The 23382-nt window shown below is 39.6% G+C and overlaps 1 protein-coding gene across 1 annotated transcript in view; it reads right to left on the minus strand.

Moving 5' to 3' along the window:
• Window positions 1–23382, minus strand: part of LOC102682254 (tau-tubulin kinase 1) — a 60339-nt gene that overhangs the window by 21360 nt on the left and 15597 nt on the right. Inside the window, exons 5-13 of the mRNA XM_069179853.1 lie at window positions 22365–22505; window positions 20599–20703; window positions 11884–11949; window positions 11277–11369; window positions 10840–10965; window positions 10235–10389; window positions 7641–7839; window positions 6430–6605; window positions 5551–6115 (exon numbers count right to left, since the gene is read on the minus strand). Of these exons, the coding sequence (XP_069035954.1) occupies window positions 5551–6115; window positions 6430–6605; window positions 7641–7839; window positions 10235–10389; window positions 10840–10965; window positions 11277–11369; window positions 11884–11949; window positions 20599–20703; window positions 22365–22505 (1626 nt within the window). The remainder of the gene's footprint in view (window positions 1–5550; window positions 6116–6429; window positions 6606–7640; window positions 7840–10234; window positions 10390–10839; window positions 10966–11276; window positions 11370–11883; window positions 11950–20598; window positions 20704–22364; window positions 22506–23382) is intronic.

A 23382-nucleotide genomic window follows, 5' to 3' on the forward strand; every position in this document is an offset into this window, starting at 1 on the left:
CTATCTCGGAGATCTCACCTCATACATACTGTAGATTGTGTTTAAATGTTCCTGGACATGGTACAAGTTCTGAAGGTTTGAATTTTCCTTTTTAAATTACGATTGGCTAGTGTATGCACAATAGTTTTAACTGTGAATAAAGACATAAGATGAAGCAGTATGTCAGTTTAGATTGGTTCTGTTTTTTTTTTTACGGCATTTAAGGTGTTTCTGACACACAAATCTGAAATTAAAACTGCATTCAAGAGCTAGAAAATATTTTAAACGACTAGAACACTAATGGTCCTAAAATGCTAAACAAACTTACAGCCCTGCCCCCACCCCAGACAATTAAAACTATACAGTACTACTCACATTTGACATTAAGAAATAAAATGATTCAAGAAATAGAACAGCGATCTGGAAAACGAATAGCAATTCTGGGGTATCTTTGGTGGTGTAAATGAAATGTTCTCTTTAAATGAATTGTGTGCTCAACAGACTTGATGAACCGAAGGAGAAAACAAAGTCCAAAGGTTTGTGCAGATAAGAGGCTCATAAATGGTAAAGATTTTAACTTATAGGAATCAAAGACTGACAACACAAGGTAATATGCCCTCAATATGCCCTCTGTTTTATTGTGCAATCTATAGCACTGCTTTAAAATAACTTTATTTGTGCTATAACTGTGAAAAGGACATACAGTAGCTGAAGGCTATCACACAATTAGGTTTTAAAATTGTATGTATACAGTATATGTAAATATATACCCTGTGGAAGAGGTACTTATAAAGGCTATGAAACTAAACTCCTCTCAGTGAATTTCTCCGAGCAGAAAGAATGGTAATTACAACTGTTCCTTCTACATTACTCAAAACAGGTTCCAAAGGCAAAGCATTTGGAGTTAGTCGGTAGCTCTAAAGACATCTGAGTCAACTTAATGTTTTTTAGTTTGCCAAAGATCCTTTGGAGTTTGGCTATTGTTTATAAAAAGTAAGAGGTTCTCACTAAAAGTAAGAGGTTGTAGGTCACTATTGACATCTAACTTTTTGGGAGTCCATCCATTGTCCATCTCGATTTTGCAGTCAAGTGTCACTGTTCACTGGAAATTTGCCCTTCCTCTCCTTGATGCCCAGATTCAGACTTCATCGAATTTTTCAAGTCACAAAAGACCATAAAAGGTTAAACAACATCAGTAAGAACATCTATTGGGTCTTCTTTTTTCCCCAAGAGTAAAAGGAAAAATAATACAGTTTACAATTCTGTAGTAAATATGGAAAAGGAACTGAAAAAACATACTTCCCAAAATAGCTGCGCAAAGTGTTTTTATGATAGTCCTAATGCTGCATTAGTCCCAATGCTGCATGATATTAACATATCTGCTCTTTATCACTCAGTAACTGGTGATGCAAAAGATAATGAAAAAATGCAGTTATTTTTCTTTTCCCCCTGAATATTCTCAAGATGCAAACAAACGTGCCTGTGCAAAAGCTGCATCATAATATCAATGTTATTTATTCTCAATGAAACAAAATATCATGCGATTAAAAAAAAAAGACTTCAGTACTGCGAAGATCGGGTCAGAGAAATTCCTGTATTTAAAAAAAGATTCTCAGAACAATATCACCTCTGATCAGTTTGCTTTGGGGAGTCTCACATGTGCAAGAGATGAGTTTTTGTGTTGCTGCTTTGCAAAAGAATGGCATTGTGCCATTGGTAGGCTGGAGTCTTAGATTTTCATAGCCAGCAATTTCTAACCCGGCAAGATATTCCATCCAAACTCAGTCCATTAGCGATTTGCCAGGAGTTACAACGCCTCACCAGGACAGATGGAAAGGTCTATGTGTCAAGATCTAGGCTCACATGTCTAATGGCTTCTGAGTTCTACTTGTAGTGATGACTGATGGCCACCTGCCACTGTGCACCACGCTGATCCAGACCCAGGACCTCACCTGCTGCCCTTTCTGTGATTTCTCTCAGCCATGACACCATTCCAGCAGGGCAACTCACAGCTTCATGTAGGACTTGAATTGAATCTTTGAATTGGCTTCATTACCCTGCTCTCCTCCCCACTGAGAGCTGGTGTGTGGGGAGCGTTCTGGCGCACTATGGCTGCCGTCGCATCATCCAGGTGGGGCTGCACATTGGTGGTGGTGGAGGGGAGTCCCCATTACCTGTAAAGCGCTTTGAGTGGAGTGTCCAGAAAAAGCGCTATGTAAGTGTAAGCAATTATTATTATTATTATTATTATTATTATTATTATTATTATTATTATTATTATTATTATTATTACTTGCGGGAAAAGCTTCCTTGCAAGGTGAGAACGTGACAAGTAAGCTTGAGCCCCATTTGTGGAATAAGCCGGCATGACGTGGGACAAGCATTAGAGACGTGCTTTCTTTTGATTCTATGTATTTAACATTTTTCCCAAGCGTAAAATATCAGAGAGTCAAATATTTTGAATGTTCTTGCCATTTTACATTTCTGATGAAATACTGTGTGATCTACTTTCCATCATTACTTGACTTGTGTCTCTTTTTTTTCTATTTAATGTATCTCTGAATACAATCATCTTCTAATTATTTACGTCAGTCCCATCAGAACCCATCATAACAAAAATCAGGTAGTGGCTCGAGCAGTAATGGTACAGTAGGTGTTTACAACAGGATGACAAGCACTCTTAAAAAGGATTCAATCCTTCAGATTCAATCCACTCAAAACAGCTTTATCAATCCCACTCTTTTTCCAAGACTAACATCCGCCTCGATTTTATTGGGCGTCCTTGACTTTACCAGGATGTTAAATGACACAAATCCTAAAATGACCTCGGGGACTCACAGAACAATTAAAGATTTTTTGATCAGCCTGGCACAAACAAGTGTCAAATGATAAAAGTGATCATTTCGCTGTACATTATAATAATTTGATAATAGGGATAGGTAGGGATATCTGAAAAACTGAATCCTGCTCATGAATACGTTTATTTCCCGATTTTTGAAATCCTGTTTTATTTACAAACACATTAAGGCTGGACTTATCAAAAGGTTCTTAGCTAACTTTTCTATAGCTAATTGTTCTATAGCTAATTTTTGCTATAACAATAAATAAGTGTAAACAGGAGAAACATGAAAGGGCCCAATCTTCTTCACTTGTTCTGAAATTGCACCATGGCTTGATGGCAGATAAAGAGAACAGACTGTCCCTGATTGGATATGAATTTCCCAAGAAACACAACTACTGCCAATCTATCCACACCAGGCAGGTGAAAGTCCTGCTTCTTAGTTGGAAAACCCCCATGACGTCCTCAAAAAACATCAGTGTTTTGCTTTTCATAGGACAGTTCACAGGATTTCATTCTATGTCTCCCTACGCTGCTTAAAGAACTGAGCCTTTGTAGCCTGAACAGAATAGTGGCTACAGAGAGTACAAGCGATACAAGTAGACAAATCCTCAAACGCTCTGACAAAGTCAACCCAGTGGATTTTTCCAGAAGGAATGGTCAAACAAGAACCAGCGGGCACAAGGGAAAACTACATGGAAATGCTTTTAAAATCTGAGAATAGGAGGCACTTTTTATTCAAAGGATTGTTGGAGTTTGGAGCTAGCTCACCCAGCCATGCTGTTTATGCCAATGCCCTTCCTGGATCCCAGGATCTTATCCAACTGCTTCCTTCAAGAAACAGTTGGATGAGATCCGAGGATCAATAAGCTACTAATTACCAAATGGGCTGAATGGGCTCCTCTTGTTTGCGGCCTTTCTTATGTCGTTCTGCACACTGCTGACAAAATATTCTAGCCAGCACAGTTTTGAGCAGGCCAGTCTCAGAAACAATATTGGCTCTGTATACCGATTACCTTAAATGTGCTCGATATTTCTATTTCTGCTTTCATTATTGTGCATTTCCCTGAATGACTTATTAAGACAGCGCTACTCTACACAATTCTGGAAATGGAGATCTGTCTGGGGCCTGCTTGACTGTGAGGGCCAGTTTTTAACCTTCAGCTTCTGCGGTCAGCTCAAGTGACTCCTTAGCCTACGCATAGTCACTTTTAAACACTACAAAATGTCTTTAATGTGATTCAATGGATGTGGAATGCAACGTACTATCTTTAAGAATATCCCTGTAAAATAACCCTTAAATGTACTGTGATGTGTGACACTGCTTTGAATTAATCCAATATTCTGTTATTGTAGCGATGAATACCTACCTTAAGGCTTTTCACTTACCAGACACACCACATATTTACCTATTACCTCATGTTACTGTAACTGAAATGGGAAATGTATGAGTGAACCATTTCTATGACCTCAGGTCCTTAAGTACTGCACATACAGCACAAACCTAAAATTGTTTGTGCCAGTGATATTCGCTCCTGGCCCTGGAGGGTCTCAGACTAACAAGTTTTCTAGGTAACATATAATCCTCAATAAGACCTGAAAAAAGTGGTAATACAGACCAATTAAGGGAACAGTAATAAAGTCAAATAGAGTCCAGGTTTTAATGAAAACCAGAAAGAATCAGGAGTGAATATCAGTGTTTTACAAATAAGCTTGGTCATAGCTAGACGGTAGCTCATCCCAATTTTTGTGAAAAGGCGTGCTGAAACAGACTGCTGACACTTCGTTTAAAGCTTTATAGTGAGATGTTTTATGAAAAGGCTGTTTATCATCTTGTTACCACCAGAGGTGCCAAATCAAGCATGTTGCAAAGTATCTAAAAAGACAGCAGCATTGATTTTCTATTTTTAGCATTTCCAGCTCCTACTGGACTAAAAACAGCAGCATACCACATCCTAAGCCACGCACGCAACATTTTCCTGACCTCTGCATAACAAGGACTTTTATGCATATCAGGAGAAACAGCAAAATATTTGAAGCAGCTTCTGCAATGTTAACAATAACACAAAAATTTACGTGACCAACAAAACAGAAAGGTCTCAAGTGGGGAAACATACACAACAAACTACATCCATGCATCTGTCCCTCCATTATCAGAAAGCTGCCTGCTCCTGCTAAGGAGTGTGGCCACCTGGAGCCTATCCTGGAAGCACAGGGCACATGGTGGGATTGCACCCTGGCCTGGACTCCAGCCTACTGCAGGGAAACACACGCAGGCACACAGGGACAATTTAGAGACACCAGTTAACCAGCACATCTGTGGAAGGTGGGAGGAAACCGTGTACGTCTGGAAAAAAGCCAGGAAGACACATCCGTGCTCCAGTCCCGAATTCCCGCGCCAAACCCAAGAGCTGTGAGGCAGCAGAGCTCACCATGCCACACGGTGGCACAACAGCTACCTCGCGGAATGAGAGTGAAAGTGTAATAAAACGGGAAAAACACAAACTGATGATACTGCGGCTTAAGCTGTGTCTAGCGCCTTACAGAAAGCCTGCGGGCAGAAGAAAAATAGCTGGACGCGGATGCACGCTGTGCCCAGGGATTTTTGCTCTGTAGTTTTCTTTTCCTGTTTTCCAGCAAAAATGGCAAAGACAAGGAAAAGAAAAAGGCCTGGGGATGTGATATGCACCATTTAAGTCTGAGAGCCCCCCGGCTCTTAATAAGGCTCTTACCGGTCTGTGCGGTCCAGACGGCTCCGACTCCCTCCGCTTGGGCCGAGCCGAAGGCATCGAGTGGCACGGCGACTGGGCGGGGCTGGCGCTGGGCATCTCCTGCCTGCTTTCCGACGCCGAATGGCCCCGGCCTCCGCTCCTCCGCGACACGTCCTCCTCGGCCACGGTGAGCATGCCCCGGGACCTCCCTTCCTGCGTCTTTGGTCTCACCACGGCCTCGGTGCCCCCGTGGCCCCTCCTGCGCTCCTCGCTGTCCTCGATGGGCCGGAGCTCCTCCGCCTCCTCGTCCGTCGTGCCCGAGGTGCTGGGCTCGGCCCCCAGGTGGAAGTCCTTCAGCTCCGTCTCCTTGTCGATGATGACCCACTCCTTGCTGTCGAAGTCCTCCTCCTCCGCCAGGGGGACCGATTTGAAGGCGTTGCTGAGGGCCTCGTGCTCCACGGAGGCCGACACCTCGATCCGGCCGCTGACCTGCCTGTCCCCCTGCCCCGTGTCCACAGACAGCATCTGAGCTGGCTGGGAGGAGTACACCTGCCTGGATGGGGAGCCGAGGATATCCATTCGAGACCTGGAGGAGAAACGAGGAGAAATCAGGAAGGCGAAGGGAGGAATGAAAGACATGGGAGAATTTTCCATCAGCACTTTCATGAAGAACCGACAAAAGAACCTGGAAAAGGAAGGATCTTTTGCCATCAAAATCTGAACAAGCAGCTCATCGGCAACTTAAAGCTAAGCATTGATTATACAGAACCAGCAACATTTTAATTTTTCAAAAAACATGTTTTTCTGAGATGTTTGAATGTTGACCTCATTCTTCTTCATTGTAGAAAAGGACATAAAGTGCACTGAAAAAGCATGTGAGAAATCTGTGAGAAAGATTACCTTCTGTCGCAGACGTCCGCCCTTCCTTCAGCGGCTGAGAGCCGGTCAGACTCGGGGCTGGTGACCCGCCGGTTTCGCAGAGAGCGCACCTGGACACTAGGAGATTCTGGGGGGCCTCTGACCGGGGAGACAGGACAGGCCCCTCGGCTGGCATCCTCCTCCAGGGGACACTGCGCCTGGGGTTAAAACACACAACTAGTGTGACCTGCGGTTTTCTTTCTATCAACCAAGGACATCATTAAAAAACAAGACCTTAAACACTGTCTAACCATTATCGCAGTGGGGGGGATCTTCTGTGTCTGCTGGTTTTTGTTCCAATCGGGCCCTTACTTACCAGTGCTAACTGGTGCCTGCAATTGTTGAGCTTGCTGGTTTAGACTTTTTTCTGCCGACTCGTTGGTTTCAAAAGCAACAACATACAACAAGTTATATCTGACAACTTCAGAACACAGAACTTTATACAGTCTCCACTCGACTAATTAAAATTAAATGTACTCATTTATTTTTTCTGGTTAGATTGCATTTGTTCTCTTATGTCTGACTAAAGAATTCTTAATGGGTGACCGGTTGATTATGAACAGACGCAAGTGGATATGAAATCAGGCATCTCTCACAGCAAGGAGTCAGTTTTTCCTTCTCTTCAAGTCCAATGGGTTAGTTACATGCCAACTCTCACACCTGAATGAGGGTAGCCCTGCAACTCATGAATTAGCACGGGGTACCAATTAGCTTCTAAAAACCTCATTCAGATTTTTAAGATCTGAAAGAAAAAGTGAAAAATGTCTCAAACAGAAAATTGAAATAAATTAGCCTGACATTTTAACACAGCTGAAGCAAAACCAGGCAAAACAGGGGTACCCAAAGATTGAGAAACACTGCATTGCCCCTTAATTCCTGCTCTCCTGAGAAACTCTGATGAGATGCCCCAGTTCTGGTACGATCCTTACCTTTTTTAACACATACGCACGTACAGTACAGCAAGCCCTCATCCCAGGCTTTCACAGGAATAAAGCCTGAGTATCAAGTAATGCCGACCTATTCTGTGAGAACCGACTTCCCCTACTCCATTACTATACTGTCACCTAATAACAACAGTTTAAAATCCAGCATGCGACAACTCCTTTAACTGAAAGGTAAAAAAAAAACAGGAAATGCACGCTGGTGAAACAGCTGATAAACCTCCTTTTGAAAGGAGGACCTGGCCAGGTTACCTTGCTGATGCTGATCCTGAGTTTGTTGCGGTTGAAGTCTGTGTCTTCCCATACTTCCTCGTTCGGCGGTTGGACATCTCCCTGTCGCACGGGGATCACCGGAGGAGCATTCTCTTGGTCACTGAAGTGCTCGTCTTGGAGGACATCATCCGTATTCTCCCTCTGCAAGTCCCCGGGCACCGGAGTCACATTGACGATCCTGAAAGTAGACGGACCTCGTGCATTGGTTTGGGATTCACATAAGCTCCTGGCTGAACAGATAGTCTTCAGCTCTGGTTCTGGAGATCCCCAGTGCAGTAGTGATCATGGGGAAACACAAAATCATCAATTTCAAGGGGCCTAGAACAATCTGACTGTGATCAATTAAACAGGTGATTCTTTAATTGAAGGAATTAGAGATTATTTTAGGCAGAAACCAGTATAATCTTCAGCCCTAAAAGACCAGAGATCCTTCATGCTTAATTGACCAATAATTGGGTGATTTATAAGACTAACCTACTGCATAGTCCTATAAGACCTGGGTTAGAGACTTAGCATTGTCAAAAAGCCTCTTCAGTATTCTGTGGTTTAGAACTTCCGCACCCCGTGGTGTCTTGTATAGGTTGTATTCTGTTTATTGCATATTTAAGTGCAAATACTGACATTTAGTTATAACTTAGTGTAACAAGATGCCAGGATGTTCCCCCCTGAAGTGAACACAGCTATGGTAGATTAAGGCCTTATGAGTCGCTGCTCTTATACTTTCTGTGTACCTGCTTTGTCTCTCTCCAAAAAGGGCAATAAAAGGCAACAAACCCGAAGACATGCTGAACCCGAAGCGAGTCAATTCTCTCTTCTAATCTGTCATGTTCGTTTATTATTCTCTCTTGTGAGTCTTTATCGGCGATTTGGTGTTCCTGTTAGTTTACTTGTCTTCCACAGGGGCTATCTTCCCCGACCAAATTACTTCCTCTCGCAAATAAAGGTTGTGCTCTGAATAGTAACGAGGTTTTGTGTCGGTTAATTCCCAAGTATGGCTGTATAATTAAATTAAACCATCACTGCAGGAGGATTTTTCTCACGACTCTTCTTTGAGACTTTATACTAAATGCTCCCAGCGTCCTCATTGAGTTATACTTTACCTAAAGGGCTAATAGCACATTAATGTATTTTGAAATGGACAATTCTGACACTCATGCCCAGATATCCTCAGAATTTTGACACAAGCACGGCTCATGTGTTCATGTGAACTATTCTCTTTCTGACATATTTTTATGCATAAATCTCCCTGAACAACAAAAAAAGCACATTTGGCAGTTTTATGTTATTTTATTTACAGTATTACTTGTGAAATAAAAGAAGGTCTAGACAGGGAAGATTATTATAAGGAGTGGTTTGCATATAAATTGCACTTTTAAAAGGCTTGACATTTAGCTAGTTGGTGAAAAGTTTAATTTTGTATTCTGTTCATTATATAAAAGCTTTCATCTGATAATTCAGAAAACAAATTAGGAATGTACTGTTGTTTTTTAATCACCCCAAAAGGACATTTCTCCTTGCGTACTATTAAAGCTGTTTTTTTTTCTTTCATAATGAATGTTTAATATACTGTATGGCAGAGCAAAATAACCCAATCAGTCCTTCCCGACACACTGGCAGAAGGAAGAAACGGAATCTGAAATGATGATATTTTCAATTCTGCCAACATCACAGTATGATAACGACAAAGAACACAAATCTTTCTATAAAACTACACAGTTCCGTCAGCAGGCCAGAGTGAGGAAATACAAAGTAATAATGATTCTCTTGATACCTCAGGTAGTGTGTTGAACAATAAAAGATCTGCTTGAAAAGTGGAATAGTAAATCTATTTGTGATATAAAAAAATAAAATAGTTATACTGAATTTCTATAGAATGTCCTGGTTGGACCAAACAATGTAAGCATTGAATATCTTAAACATTATATATGAATACTTTCCCCCAGAGTTTAGCTACTGACATCACATTTTCAACTGCCTTGAACAACACCCTTAAACTTAAGGGATTCGTATGAAGAAAATAAACTTTAGGCATTTTGTTCAACTCACCACAAGACTGCTGAATATTTCTGAGGCACAGTCCATGTAGAAATATGCATATACTGTACACAGTAGGTGCATGCACATACACAACTGCTGCACTATTTTCTGTGAGACTTATGAGCCCCCACAACTTGGATACTGGCAGCTCTGCTGAGCACTGACATGCACAACATGATACTAATGAAACGGTGCTTCTCAGAGACAATTTCAGAAGAGTAGGAAAGGATAAGCTAAGGATGCGTAGTAGGCAAGGATACGCTGAAGCCCAGGATTTTAAGGCCATGTCAATTAGTGTAGCCTTTGCTAAACTCACATACCAGGTGACACAAAATCTGCAAGCTCTGTCTCTCCCACATTTCCTCACATCAAGCTTAAAGCTATTTTTCAATGGTCCTGTGCCTATTTAGGGAAATCAGAATGAGGGAGAATACACAGGAATCCTGTGTCTCTGGGAGAGGACGATAAAGGAACAAAAGGACAAGCGCAGAGCACATCCTGGGAGACCCAGATGAGCAAAGCTGTGCTGGTCTTACCCCACCATGGCTGCAGTCTGCCTTGTGTTGTGCTGTGGTGGGGTGGAGGTGCTGGTTGATAGCAAGGAGTCGGTGCCTCCTTTCTCCCAGTCGAACGGCTCGTTCTCCGTTATGACGCGCTCCTTCATGCAGTTCTCAAACACCGACATTAAGAGCTGCGGAGTGCAGAAAAGGAGGTTAGGAGAAAAGGTACCGGGTGCAATATCGGTCAGGGAAAAAGCGTTTATGCCCGACATGTTTTTAAGTTACACCTTTTCAATTGTACGAAACATCAGACTTTAGCACAGACTTCTATAACAATAGTAGCACTTCAATTAAAAAATAATTCTAAGAAAAACAATCCTGAATGGTCATGATCATGTATCATTTCATTGTGAAGTTACCCATTTCACTGTCCAATCTCTCCCGAGCAGAGCAAGCTGTTTGTACAGGAAGTCTTTCAACAAACATATAGCATGTTATGGTGCTCTTTCTGTGTACGTTCACAACATTAACTTGTGCATGCTGCATGAGAACTCAAGATTCTTCAGACACTGTGAACTCTGGAACAAATGTTTAAACATTCATAATAAATAAAAAAAATGACTGAGGTTAAGGACCTGTACCTGATAGTCTGGTTTGGTGTAATAATCAAGGCCTACTACATGGTCTAAGAAGATGGAGAACTCTGTAGGCATGTGTTTGAGAAGTATCTTGTGGTCATATCTCTCTTTGATCTGGCCCACTTGCTCCTGTTAAAATCATTAACAGAGAAACTCTGCGTAAGTAATATTCTAGACATAGTATCAAAAGCCGATCAGCGACACTTGCGTTACTCATTTTGATTGCAGGTCTTGTAAAAACAGGTTTTACAAATGTTTAATACAAACTTCTTTCATCACATAATTAGAACTACATTATTTCATGTTCACTGTGTTTATTAAAGACATTAATATTTAACCAACTTCTCTCCGTAAATGGAGCATGCACTATTATTTATGAGCAATGCATTAATCGTATTAGGCAGGTTTTGCAAATGGTACCTACTTCACGCTAAGCATACCTTATCCTTAATTTTGCGCCACGGCAGTTGACCAACTGCAAATTCAACCAACATGTACAATAAGGACCACAAGTCATCATGACGACCCATTTCCTAAACATTAACAAAGAGGACAATAAATATTAAGTTAATGAAAACATGTTGATTTGTGACCGTAAAAAGAAATGTGTGCATTACTTGCTGTAGCTGTTGTACTGGGATAAGCCAAGGCTGTACAATGAATCTTCTGTTCAACTTAAATTGCTTAGGAAAGGATTTAAAATGTGGCCATTTTGTATATCTTATGCAAAGTGATGAAGTGTATGAAATAGGGCCCTTGCTTTGAGGAGGAGGTGAGGAAGAGTACTGTGACTCTGAAGGAAACCTGAAGAGGTGGGAGAAAGGCTGTATTTAAAACTCTCTTAGTGTTCCGAGTATCTGTCTCACTATCAGAAAAAATTAAGTACTCCTCTCCTTAAAGTACAATACCACAAACAAAAGGGCATTAAAGAAAAGAAGAACAGGCTGTTCTGTATTATGAATTTGTACAGATAGTTAACTAGGCACAAGTGCAAATTAAACGTCTTTGGTTGTCTCCTGATTGAAGAAATAAATAAAAGATACTTACTTTATTTTTATGTGCATTAACTGAAGCATAGCGAACTGTTCCCCGAAATCCTGCAACATTTCTAGGCTAAAAGGAGAAAAGAATACAATGTACACTTTTAAATAGTCAAACAAACATTATTATGTTTAACTACACATTAAGTCATACTTTAGAAGAATTTTTCTAACAGAGAGTAACTGGGACCTGTTTTGTTAACTAAACACTTACTGCAGGTGTCCTTACATGTCTGGATCAGTTGTCTGATGCTACTTTCAATGAAATGTTTAATATTTTGCTTCAATAACTGTGATGTGTTTATTTGCACTTATTACAAGTATGACAATGTTAACCTGTTTCTTTCTGTGTAAAGTAAATGAAATGAATTAAACTTAAAAAGAAACTTCCCAACTAAAACAAATCAAAACAAACATTAAGGTCTCGCCAGGGATCTCACCAGGGATCTCACCAGGGGCTAGTGTGCTGTTTGACATTTAAAATCATAGATTACAGATTGGCATATATATCTGTTAAAGCACATTAAGCTTTAGAATAAAAATTAATTTATAACTCTGTTATAAGTGTTCACTTTCTGATCTCAACAAGTATTAAAATATTAGGTGATTCCAAATTTGACTATTAACACATTAAAACACTTCCTCACGTTAAAGATCCGTTATACTATGGCATCCGCAGTATACAGTTATTTTCAACAGGGGGTGTCTATTGCTAAATTTTCAAATTTGAAGATTGACACTTGACTTCAAATATTTGGTGGCAACGTAGTGTGAACAGACCAACCCTACACTCCCAAAAATATTCTGAATCGTGGAAATAACAAAAGCCGAAATCCAAGCACGCTCTGGCGATCAGAATTGGTGACTCGTGCCCAGAACTAGAACTGTTTTCAAGAAGAAACTGCTGGATGCTTTTTGAGCCACAACAGCTCTGCACACGCAGGGGTGGCAGTGCGGTGAACTGGAGCTCCTGCGCACATTGCCCAGACAGACGCAGACAGGACTCTGGGGGGGGGGCTGTAACACCCTGCTGCCTGCACCCTATTCATCTGACAAAACTCACCCTTGCAAGGAAACATGGGCAAACATTTCTCGACCTATCCACGTAAAACTTTGGAGTCTAGATTCAGTGACATTACAGTATAAGCCACAGCTGATTGCTCAGGTGTTTGGTGTGTCAGGTGTTGCTCCAGCTGTTTTCATACCAGTAAAAAGCATTGAGGATTGTACTTGTTTCATCCATAACACTGTAGCAGCTGAAACTGCTGCTCACTGTACCAGCTGTCTGCACAAACCAGTTATTGAGGTATCAGCGTGCAGCAGATTGCTCTTAAGGATGCTTTTAAGTCTGCAGACTGTGCTCCCCCCTGCCACCCACTGGATGAAATCCCTGATGAGAGCCCTGCCCAGCAGTACGAAAAGGAAAGCTCAGTGACATCACACTCACAATGTTACTCTGTGAAACAGTGACTGTGATGGGAGCAACAGGTCAAGCATGCGCTTCAAAATAAAAGGCCAAAAGGAACTGTAAAACACAAGAACAAAAGGAGAAACAAAATCACCACTGTGTGAGAAAACAGAATAACTGCAAAACAATAGAGAAAACCAAATCAGGAGGTGAAGATATTTTGATGAATATAGATATATAAATATAGAAGATAAGGCTGATGAACCATAAAATAATGCATTGCTGTTACTTAAAACATATGAAGTAATCTTTCTTTTCCCTTCTTTCACTTTCAGCTTGTTGCTCTGTCTCTGCTAACCTATTAGCCCTGCTGTTCGAGAAAGAATAGCTTTTGAACAAACATTCCGGATCTGGAAAAGGCAAAAGTAATTTAGCTCATAGGTGTGCACCCTATTCGCGTTTCGTGTTGGAAAGAATTTTTTCAGAAGCTACTTTTTCTGGAATATTTACATCCTGCAGCAAATGTCTAACCAGAGACAACACCAGAGATGGACTCAGAACAATTACAGTACATCAGTGAATCCCAGAAGGATGTGATTAATTTAGTTATAAAACTGTTTTTATTCACATGAAACTGTGCAAAAGTATAAGGCTATAAAACCTTTATAATATGAACCTGTATATGTTCCAGCTGCATCGCCATACTAAACAACAAGAACAAGTCTCCAAGAAAGAAACACTAATAAACATTTAAATACTATTTCACAGTGAGATACTGAAGTTTCCCGTCTTTGGGAACAAACAAGAAATTGGAAACCAAACTTGGTCTTGAAATGTACTCTTCAAAGAAGAAAAATGGTCACTCTTCAGAAAAGGAGCTTTTTATGTGGTACTGTATGCTGTGCCTTTTATTCTACTGTATTTTCAACTTTTTATTATTTTTGTTTATAATATAATTTGGGGTCTGTCCTTCAAATTCAAAATGAATTTCAAACAGAAAAATGAAAGTTATTCTGACTACAAAAGCTTTTCCCAGTTCCTTTGGCATTCGAACTCTTTTAAACTCTGAAGGCACGTGCAACCCTATTTCCACACTTTGAATTATTTTTTTTGCTATGAATAAATGATAGGTCTTCCAAATTCATGTTTGAATACAGTAAAATCATCAGAGATAAACAAGCCCTTTTCGTCCAAACACAATGATTTCAGTGCTGGTAAAGAGAAAAAAACTTTACAAGAGCGTCCTTCTAAAAGAGATACAGGTATTTATGTCATTAGGCATCTAAAACTAAAACACTAAAAACATTCAAACAGGACCACGTATTTTCTATCCAGTACCATTTAGGACAAAACATTTAACTGCAATGCAGTGACAATAATATGTTCTTCTCTAATCTTAAGGTAACTTAATGACTGAATGAGAAGAATTACCATTTAGTATGACTTCAAAAAATTAGGTGTTCTATCTAATTAGGAATATGGTAACGAGTTTTACAATGCAATATTTACAGCGTTTTGTTGTGTTACAGTGTTGTCACACTACATACATTCTGTCCGATCTATTAATCTCTCTATTTAAGTAAACTGTGTGATCGTGTCGAAACAAAGCTGAATTCCAGCAACATTTAAACAGCTGGTACTCTTCAGGCAAATAATCACAACTCCTAGACAAAGGTCAGCCCTGCCTGATGCTAATTAAAATACCTCTACTGCTTGTTTTACACTCAAAAAGTGTCAGTGTACAGAATATTAAGCCCTGTCTCTTAAGTGAATTCAGACCAAGAAGTATTCAAATAAAATGATGAAAAACTGGTATTTTCCGTGCAGTCTAATGGAATCCAAAAGCATCATAGTTCCGCCCCATTTTATTTTCTGCAGAGATATACTGCACAAGTGTTGCTATAGTAACTAATGCTACATTCTATTGCTAATCACCACTGGTGCCAAATGTTCCACACAGAAAATGCAGTGAAATAATGCAGAGCTTTATGCTGCACAAAAATTGAGGAACCTAATACGGGTTATGCAAGCATCAGATTGACGCTCCATTGCAGACTGGGCGATGGACAGTGGAAACACTTTGCTGGACATCGAAAATCATGTCAGACCCAGGTTAAAGACCAACCTCAACCCGCCCACCGGTGGCAATTTAGAAACTGGTACTTGCTGGTGAGATACCACAGGTCAGAAGCAGGAAGCAGGAAGTTATCATCAAGCACAGAATGGCAGCTCGCAGATGGGTGAAATGAATTAAATTTTGGTTGGATGAACTGAACACGGTTAGCTCTCAACCCCGATAATTAGTGCATTTGCCAATGCCCATCAATTGACCATTCAATTATATACAGTATATAGGCTTCACCAGTAAAAATGTCTCTAATATAAAAATATTTTAAAAATTTAATATTCCAAACATGTTTTATTAATTTGCAGTGGGTTGCCTGCACAAGATGAGAAAGTAGAGCCTGTAGTTTAAAATCTCTCCCCTCTTTGCCTTCAGTGTCATTTATACTATTTGACGAAGGTCATTTTCCACTGAATGATTTGCCACTTCCTCAGTTTATCATGGCTTGAGAACACTGCTGCAGTGCAGGACGAATCACTAGAGGCTTGCATTCCTAATCAATGAAGAGCAGCTGAGTCAGCTACAAGAAACACACACACACACAAAAACCCTGTACATCACCCACTGAATCAAACATTCATCTCACAACGCAGCTCTCAGAAGAAAATGTAAAATGATTGGGATGAAGACACTGATATCACCAAGACTTAGACAGCAAGTATTCATAAGTATTGTAAAATAAGCAACATAACAAATGCATGGCAAAGGAACTATAAATATTCATTTCCTATTATACTAGCTTCAGGTAATATTGTATGTGTTTAACACTACAAAAATGTGGTAGTGTAGTGTAGTGGATAAGCCTTTGGAACTGACAGACCCTGGTGCAAAAACTGCTGTTGGACCTTGAGTGTTGTACTGTACAGTACTCCAGTTAGTCCACCCATCTTTATAAGAGGGGACCAGAACTATTGGGGGATAATCCCACCCAGGTAGGGAGTCCACGCTACAGAAACCAGGATGAGCTCTGGACTAATGAGCCAGTGACCCTGGTCTGGACCTTTTTTAAAGAATGAAAAGCCTAATAAGTGAATAAGTGGAGTTTAATAATTCAGGATGATACACTAGAAGATAAGTTCACTTTATTGGCTATATACAATTTCTTGTATTAGGAATTTGTCTTTTCGCATACCCCAGCTTGCTCTCCATGAGACACACAGACAGGGAGAGAAGCTGGGGGTCAGAGCGCAGGGTCAGCCATTGTACAGTGTTCCTGGAGCAGCTGAGGTTAAGAGCCTTGCTCACGGGCCCAACGGAGTAGGATTTCTCTGCCAGCTGCGGGATTTGAACGGGCAACCTTCCAGCCACGGGCGCAGATCCTGAGCCACAGAGCCACCATTCCGCCCACACTCACACCTACTTGGGAAATTACTGTAGTTGGAAATACAACCATTTTTTTTCAACATTCAGATACACACCACACAGTTTGGAATCAGTTGTGTATTTCGGTCACAGGAGGAGGTGCCGACAGGCTGCTCCAATCTGACCGTCCATCAACGTTTGACACACTACAGGCTCGGCAGCAACATACAGGAGGTTCAGTTCAGAATGGAGGAAAGAGGCGCGTCCCTCTCTGACATCGCTGAGAGCCTACAGGTACCCAGGCTCTGAGAGGACCCTGCCTGACCAATATCAGCCCTGCCTCCCCTGCTGCTGAGCTGAATCCCAGGCTCAGTTGCTTAGTAACAAGACCCAGGCAACATCCAGATCTCAGATCTCAACCCGCTCTCCGACAAAGTACAACACACAAGAGATAATGCTTCTTGCTTCCATTATCTGTCATAACATGGCACAACACATTTTTATTCTGACAGATGCCACATTTATTTTGTCTTGCTTACAACACTCTGAGTGCTTCTCAATTGCAACCACACCAAGTATGAAGAATTATCACTAGGATACCTTCTTAATGTAAGAGAGCTGTTACAAACTGAACACCAAACTAGAATGGCAAAGTGAGAGGGACATTTCCATTTTTATTTTGCGACCAATCACATTTACATAATAAGATGCATTTTCAAATCTTTGACTGTTCCCTTCATTGAGTTACATGTGAAATGCTTTACAGTTGAAATTCCAAAACCACCTTGTGAATAGCTTGGTGAAAATTAAGGAGAATTCTTGAATGCACATGCTTACATATGCTATCATAATGTCCTGATTGAACTGCCTTCTGCCACCAGTACCATCAAGAGAATGTGAATTTGTTCCATTAGGGGAACAGACAGATTGTAAAACAATAGAATAAATATGAAAACACAATTGACTCAGCCAATCCGAGTATAGACCAAATTTTGAAACTGTAAACACAGTATTGTTTAAGATAACACATAATGCTATGATATACACCACAAAAATCCATATTCCCTACTGATATCAAAGCAAGAGCCAATTGGAAACAAGCCAAAAAAATCCATATTTCATCTCAAATAGGATTAGAGAAAAACAGTTTTAAAAAACTGTTTTTTCATACATACAAATGTCATTTATTTCTATTTCTTAACATCACCATAAAAAAAAATCGGAACTTAATCCAACATTAAACCAGCACATTTGTTTGCAAAGAAAATGTAACTGCACAACAGAAGTAAGAATGATTATGATTATATCTCCAAACATACAGTCCCCTTGATCAGATGCTTAAATTAAGACAATTATGATTGCATGAGGACAAACTGTGGTCATTCATTAGTATTACACTATTAAATAATTTGCCTGATGCTTTGATCCAAAGTTGTTGACATTTCATTGAATTTGCAGTGTATCGGTTGACCGTGAGGGAAATAAGGACTCTACTACTCTACTTTCCTAATAAAATAAATTTCAAAATACAGCATCTGCAAGTGTTCATTGGGAATAACTATAGAAAACAATTAACAATTTTTTTTACTGCATCTGAGATATAAAAACGAGGAAAAACAAATCACAATCAATGTATCGTTAATGGATCTGCACTGGAAATTCACTATCTGACTGATTATCTCAAGCAGTTCTCATCCAAAGTGCTCATTATCTTTATGATTCAAGTCAGAATCATCTAATCATTTTTCATCAAGAAACACTGTGTCTTCTTTGGGTGTTTTGATCAACAACCTTTTTGAAAACCTTTCAATTTTGACCAAATTCCAATTCAGAACGTGGAGTAATTTATGTATAGTGCAAATTCATTTACAGTCTTGAAGAAACAAGTAGTCCTTTCTGATAATTAAACTGATGGCATAATTAAATACTTGTTTAGCAAACATGATTTCCGTTCACCACTTGCAAGAATAATTACACTTCTGTCTCAATGTATGATACGGTAGCTTGTTAAAACAGTTTTTCCTGCATGACTGAGCACTCAAAGCTAACAAATCAATTGGTCAAGGGATTCGTATCTTTTTTCAGCTCGGTTTAGCAAAACCACTAAGGTGGATGAAAACAGAATATGGTTCTGATGCTTTAAAAGGTCAGCGGAAATGAATGTCACTAACTCAGACTTTACTTTGTTCCCTGAGTAGGTCCTTTCTTTCTATCAAAAACAAATACACTGGTGCCCTGTGTGATCATTCTTAGGTTCTGGTAAAATGGAGTGAGACTGACACACACAAAATGTTGCAGAAAAAATGGATTAGTGGGCTAGTGCCTGCTTTCCTAGCTCACCCACAGTACTGTCTTATCACCAAGGACAATGTGATGAGGGGCTGTGTTAGACCATTGTCACAAGCCCTTTGTGGCCTGTCACAGGACGTTTGCACAGTATATAGTTTTATAAGTATCAATTGCTATGTTATTTCTGTATGATATATATATTTTTGTCTTTTACCTGTTGTGGATTCACAATGTCTTGCACTGATCTGCTCCTTCATCTTGTGTCAGGTCACAGAGCTTGTAGACCCATCCCTTTAAATGGAGGTTATCCTATCTATCAAGAGGACTGGGGGTGGGGCTTATAGTATATAACCAGGACTTGGTGGTATAATGTTTTTGGTTGGGTTTTTTCCCATCATGGTGTTTTTCTTTTTGCACTTTTTGGTTTGGTTTCTTTTAATAAACCTGCACTTCCTTTGGTCCTTCTCTGATGGTACGGTGTTTTTTTTTTATTTAGCGGACTTACTTATACCGGGTAGTTAGTCACAGGCAACAACACACACAACTGTTTTTCAAGACAGACACTGTCATTAAACAACCAGTCATTATAAAACTAGACGCCCTATGAAACTAAACCACACACGAGACCTATTGCTGTTGCGTAATAAGACTATAGCACGTCTTTCTCTATGAAACTAATAAATAATAGCTGCAATTTGTTACTAACTGATCTGGATCTGGACTAACTTCCAGATGGAAGAATTCAACGTACAGACTGTAAAGAGAACTGCGTAATATCCTCCTTACAAGAAACATTAGAATTTGCCATATGTTGCCGAGGATGCTGTACAGCTGAGTCAGTTATACTAACTCTCAGTACAACACACTTTCCAGTTTCTATACATTTATAATGTTTTTCTAAAACATCAGAACATTGGGAAACAAATAGAGCTGCAATGCATTTTTTGCCTCCAGTTATTCTGCAAATAAAGTGCACATTGCTCATTAAAGCTAGTGAAGTCAAAAATGTTTTCATATGATATACATTAAGGATTTATGTTTGTCATTAGTAACTCATCATGAGTGTAATATGGCTTAGGTTTTCCTCTTGAAAACTGGGTAGGCAGGAAAATGAGAAGTCTTTTTAAATCCTAGCAATCAGATTACATACCTAACTCAGATCAGAAGAAAGCAGTTTGTCTAACACTTCTATAAATTACAGACAAATTGTCTTTCAGACACAACACAACATATTTTTTGACAAATACACATTTTCTCAAACCAGATTAATCCATTTCTTTAATATTCACAGCTAAAAACTTTCAACATTCAATTTCAGTTCCTAAACTACAATAGCTTCTTAACAGTTTTTTTTTTTTATGGCACAAGTTTTTGCACACACTTTTTGAAATTACTCCTAAACCAAAAGTTCTATGGTGAAGTGGTGTGATTTCAAAGCTCTGAATTCCTGTAACTGTGCTTGAATCATTTTTTATATTATCTGGTACTAAATCCATGAGAAAGCTAAGGCAATGTGACGTGAGCCAACTCAATAGTAAAAATGAAAATAGCACGTTATACAGCTAGCAAGAGCCACGACTGAAACAGCAGTTACTTACAGGTCTGACTTCTCCATTAGTGTTGGTGTATTGTCGTGCAAGACCAAAGTCTAACATGTAGCATTTTCTGTATGTTGAGGGGAGCCGTCCCATTGCAAAGTTAGACTGGAAAAGAGAAGACAATCCATTCAGCACAGCAAGAGCTCTCATCAATCAAACACTCAACAAATCTCATATTAATTAAGGAATTGATTTGAGAGAATCTTAATCATTCCAATAATACATTCCTCATAAATCCACATATCCAAAGAAAGGCATTTATAATGGTAAAGAAAATAACAATTTCTCAATTTCTCATGCAGGAGCAACATATATTGAGATAAAGACAGCAGGAGAAAAAGATATTCTGCATGCATTCTTTGGAAAATGTTTTTATGTAATGTTTTTCAATTAACAAAAGCAGACAGTGTGTCTTTCACTGGTACACAGTAATGTCCTGGTCAATCATAGAAATGTAAACACCTTTGCTGTCTTGGGACTTCTGGTCAAAATTAGTATCTTGAAAAGCACTATACAGCCTTTCCTCCTGATTGCCTGACTGATCCAGAGGTTCTAGCGATGTGTGTACAGTATGTGACAGCATGAAGAATCAAAGCAGCGTGGACCCTAGGGGATAGTGAGTAAACGGACCCCAGGATATCTGTCCCACAGCAGCAGGGAACACAGACAAGAAATAAGCAATTTAAAAAACACTACAGCTCGTTTAATGCTAGGGTACAACCATGATGGCTAAACTCAAAAATCTAATACACTGGTAGTGCTGCATCTGTATAATGATATAATGCATTTTGACATTTTAGGCATATCATAAACCTAAATTATACAATAGATACAATATAATTAGATCTTTCGGTAACATTAACATTCCTCTCGAAAATTATTGAAAAACATTGCTTTAAGGTAGGTACTGCAGTAGAATTCCCTTTTTTCTAAACATAAGAGCCAAGATCAGCAGAATGCCTGTTTCTAAACAGACACCAAGTGTCTTGCCTGGACTTTCTGCATTGCAGGAAACTGATTTAAACCTAAACCTCCCTGTTGATAATGTGGGTCAGGATTAATCCTAGCCTGAATCTAAGGCTGAGCTCCTATCAGAAATGCTAAGATTCAGTACAACATTTTATACAGACTCTATTATACCGTAGAAAAATTGAAAAAGATGAAGTGGCACAATACAGGAATGTGTTCCAAATGTAACGCACATAAAGGATCATTATTGCACTTATGGTATTGTCAGCACATACAGTCATTCTGGACCTCCACAGTGGGGAAAGCTCTCAGGCACCTACATATCTCAATTCCACTTACTCCCATTCCATGTAACCTTGGTGATTTATCAAAGGTTAAAGTAGCAATTCAATCTAAAAATACTTTTTTGACTCTCTGTATTATCGCTTAAAAAAATAATATTGCGAAAACGGATGGACAGTACATGACCGTTGTACAAAGAATGGATTAAAGAGGCTGTATCACGAGTTAAATCTGAAAAGGTTTCAGATCATTTACAGGGGAAACTTAATAAGTACAGGGATGTTTGGGGTCCACTAGAGACATACTTGAATGGCACTGGATGTTAAGAATATTAGTAGGAAGTTTTTGAGTTAATTTTCTTTTGTGAATGTAAGTTTTTTTTTTTTGTTATTGTCTAATAAGAACAAAAATGAGAGTGCAAAAAAATAAAAAAAATAAAGAAGTCCTCCAAAGTTGGGGGGGTGGAGGTGGGTTAAAAAAATAAAAGAAATGCTTAGATTAAGGAAGGTACATACAGGCTTGATATCCCTGTGCAGGAACCCGACAGAGTGAATGGCTTCTATTGATTCTAAGATCTGCTTTCCTAAGCGCAGGGTTGTGCTCATTGTGAAGGTCCCGCGTGGCTGACTTCTTCTGAGGTCGGCAAGGTTTCTTCCCTGGGAAACCCAAAAAAAAAAACACGATTCGATTAAACATTGGCAAAACTGTGGTCGACTCCTCGGCTGCTGTGGAGTGTGGCAATTTTCCCCACAGATGTCCGGGGCGCAGTGTCTGGGTATCCCTACCCTACCGAATCCCCCTCTTCACACACAACTCTGGACAGCGATCGTGTTATTCCAAACACTAACTCGGAACAACGTCAGGTGCAATGCGGTCATGATTATTTGGGATTATGCGTTTAATTTGGGAATTAATTAATTAATTAATTAATTTATATTTATAGTTATTTAAACATGATCATAGGCTAATCAAGGCAATCACACTTGCCTTTTAGGACTTTTGGAAATCAATCAAATTTTACAAAACAACCCCCCCCCCCCAAATCGCAAAACAATTCTGAAGACAAAATACCTTGCCATTTTAAAATGAAGTGTTTCACATTCTTGTAGAAGTTAAATGCGCTTTTGTATAATATGCAAGGTGTGTTGAGAAATTCCACCATTCTCTTTAAATGCTGAGCCAAATTATCCTCAATGTTGTGACAGTAATTGATGTGAAACATAGGGGTCCTCTGGAAATGTATAACTGTGCTACAAATTAAAACTATGTAAAACATTCAAGCATGATACAGTACATACAGTATATGAAAGATGAGGTAACGACACATGCCTTTCCTTACTTTTTCTTTAAAAGGCAAGATTCATTTTTACATTTCCACTCTCATTTAGCTTTGGCGCTACACATATCTTGGCACAGAATCCTGCTACAAATAGAGTTCTCTGCATTTGGTGGCAGGCAATTGAATTTTGAAGAGAAACATTGCATAACTCTCTGACAGGTTCTTCCTCTAAATTCAATCTTACTCTTAGTCTC

Source organism: Lepisosteus oculatus, chromosome 17 (genome assembly GCF_040954835.1).
Source record: "Lepisosteus oculatus isolate fLepOcu1 chromosome 17, fLepOcu1.hap2, whole genome shotgun sequence".
In the NCBI taxonomy this organism is placed as follows: Eukaryota; Metazoa; Chordata; class Actinopteri; order Semionotiformes; family Lepisosteidae; genus Lepisosteus; species Lepisosteus oculatus.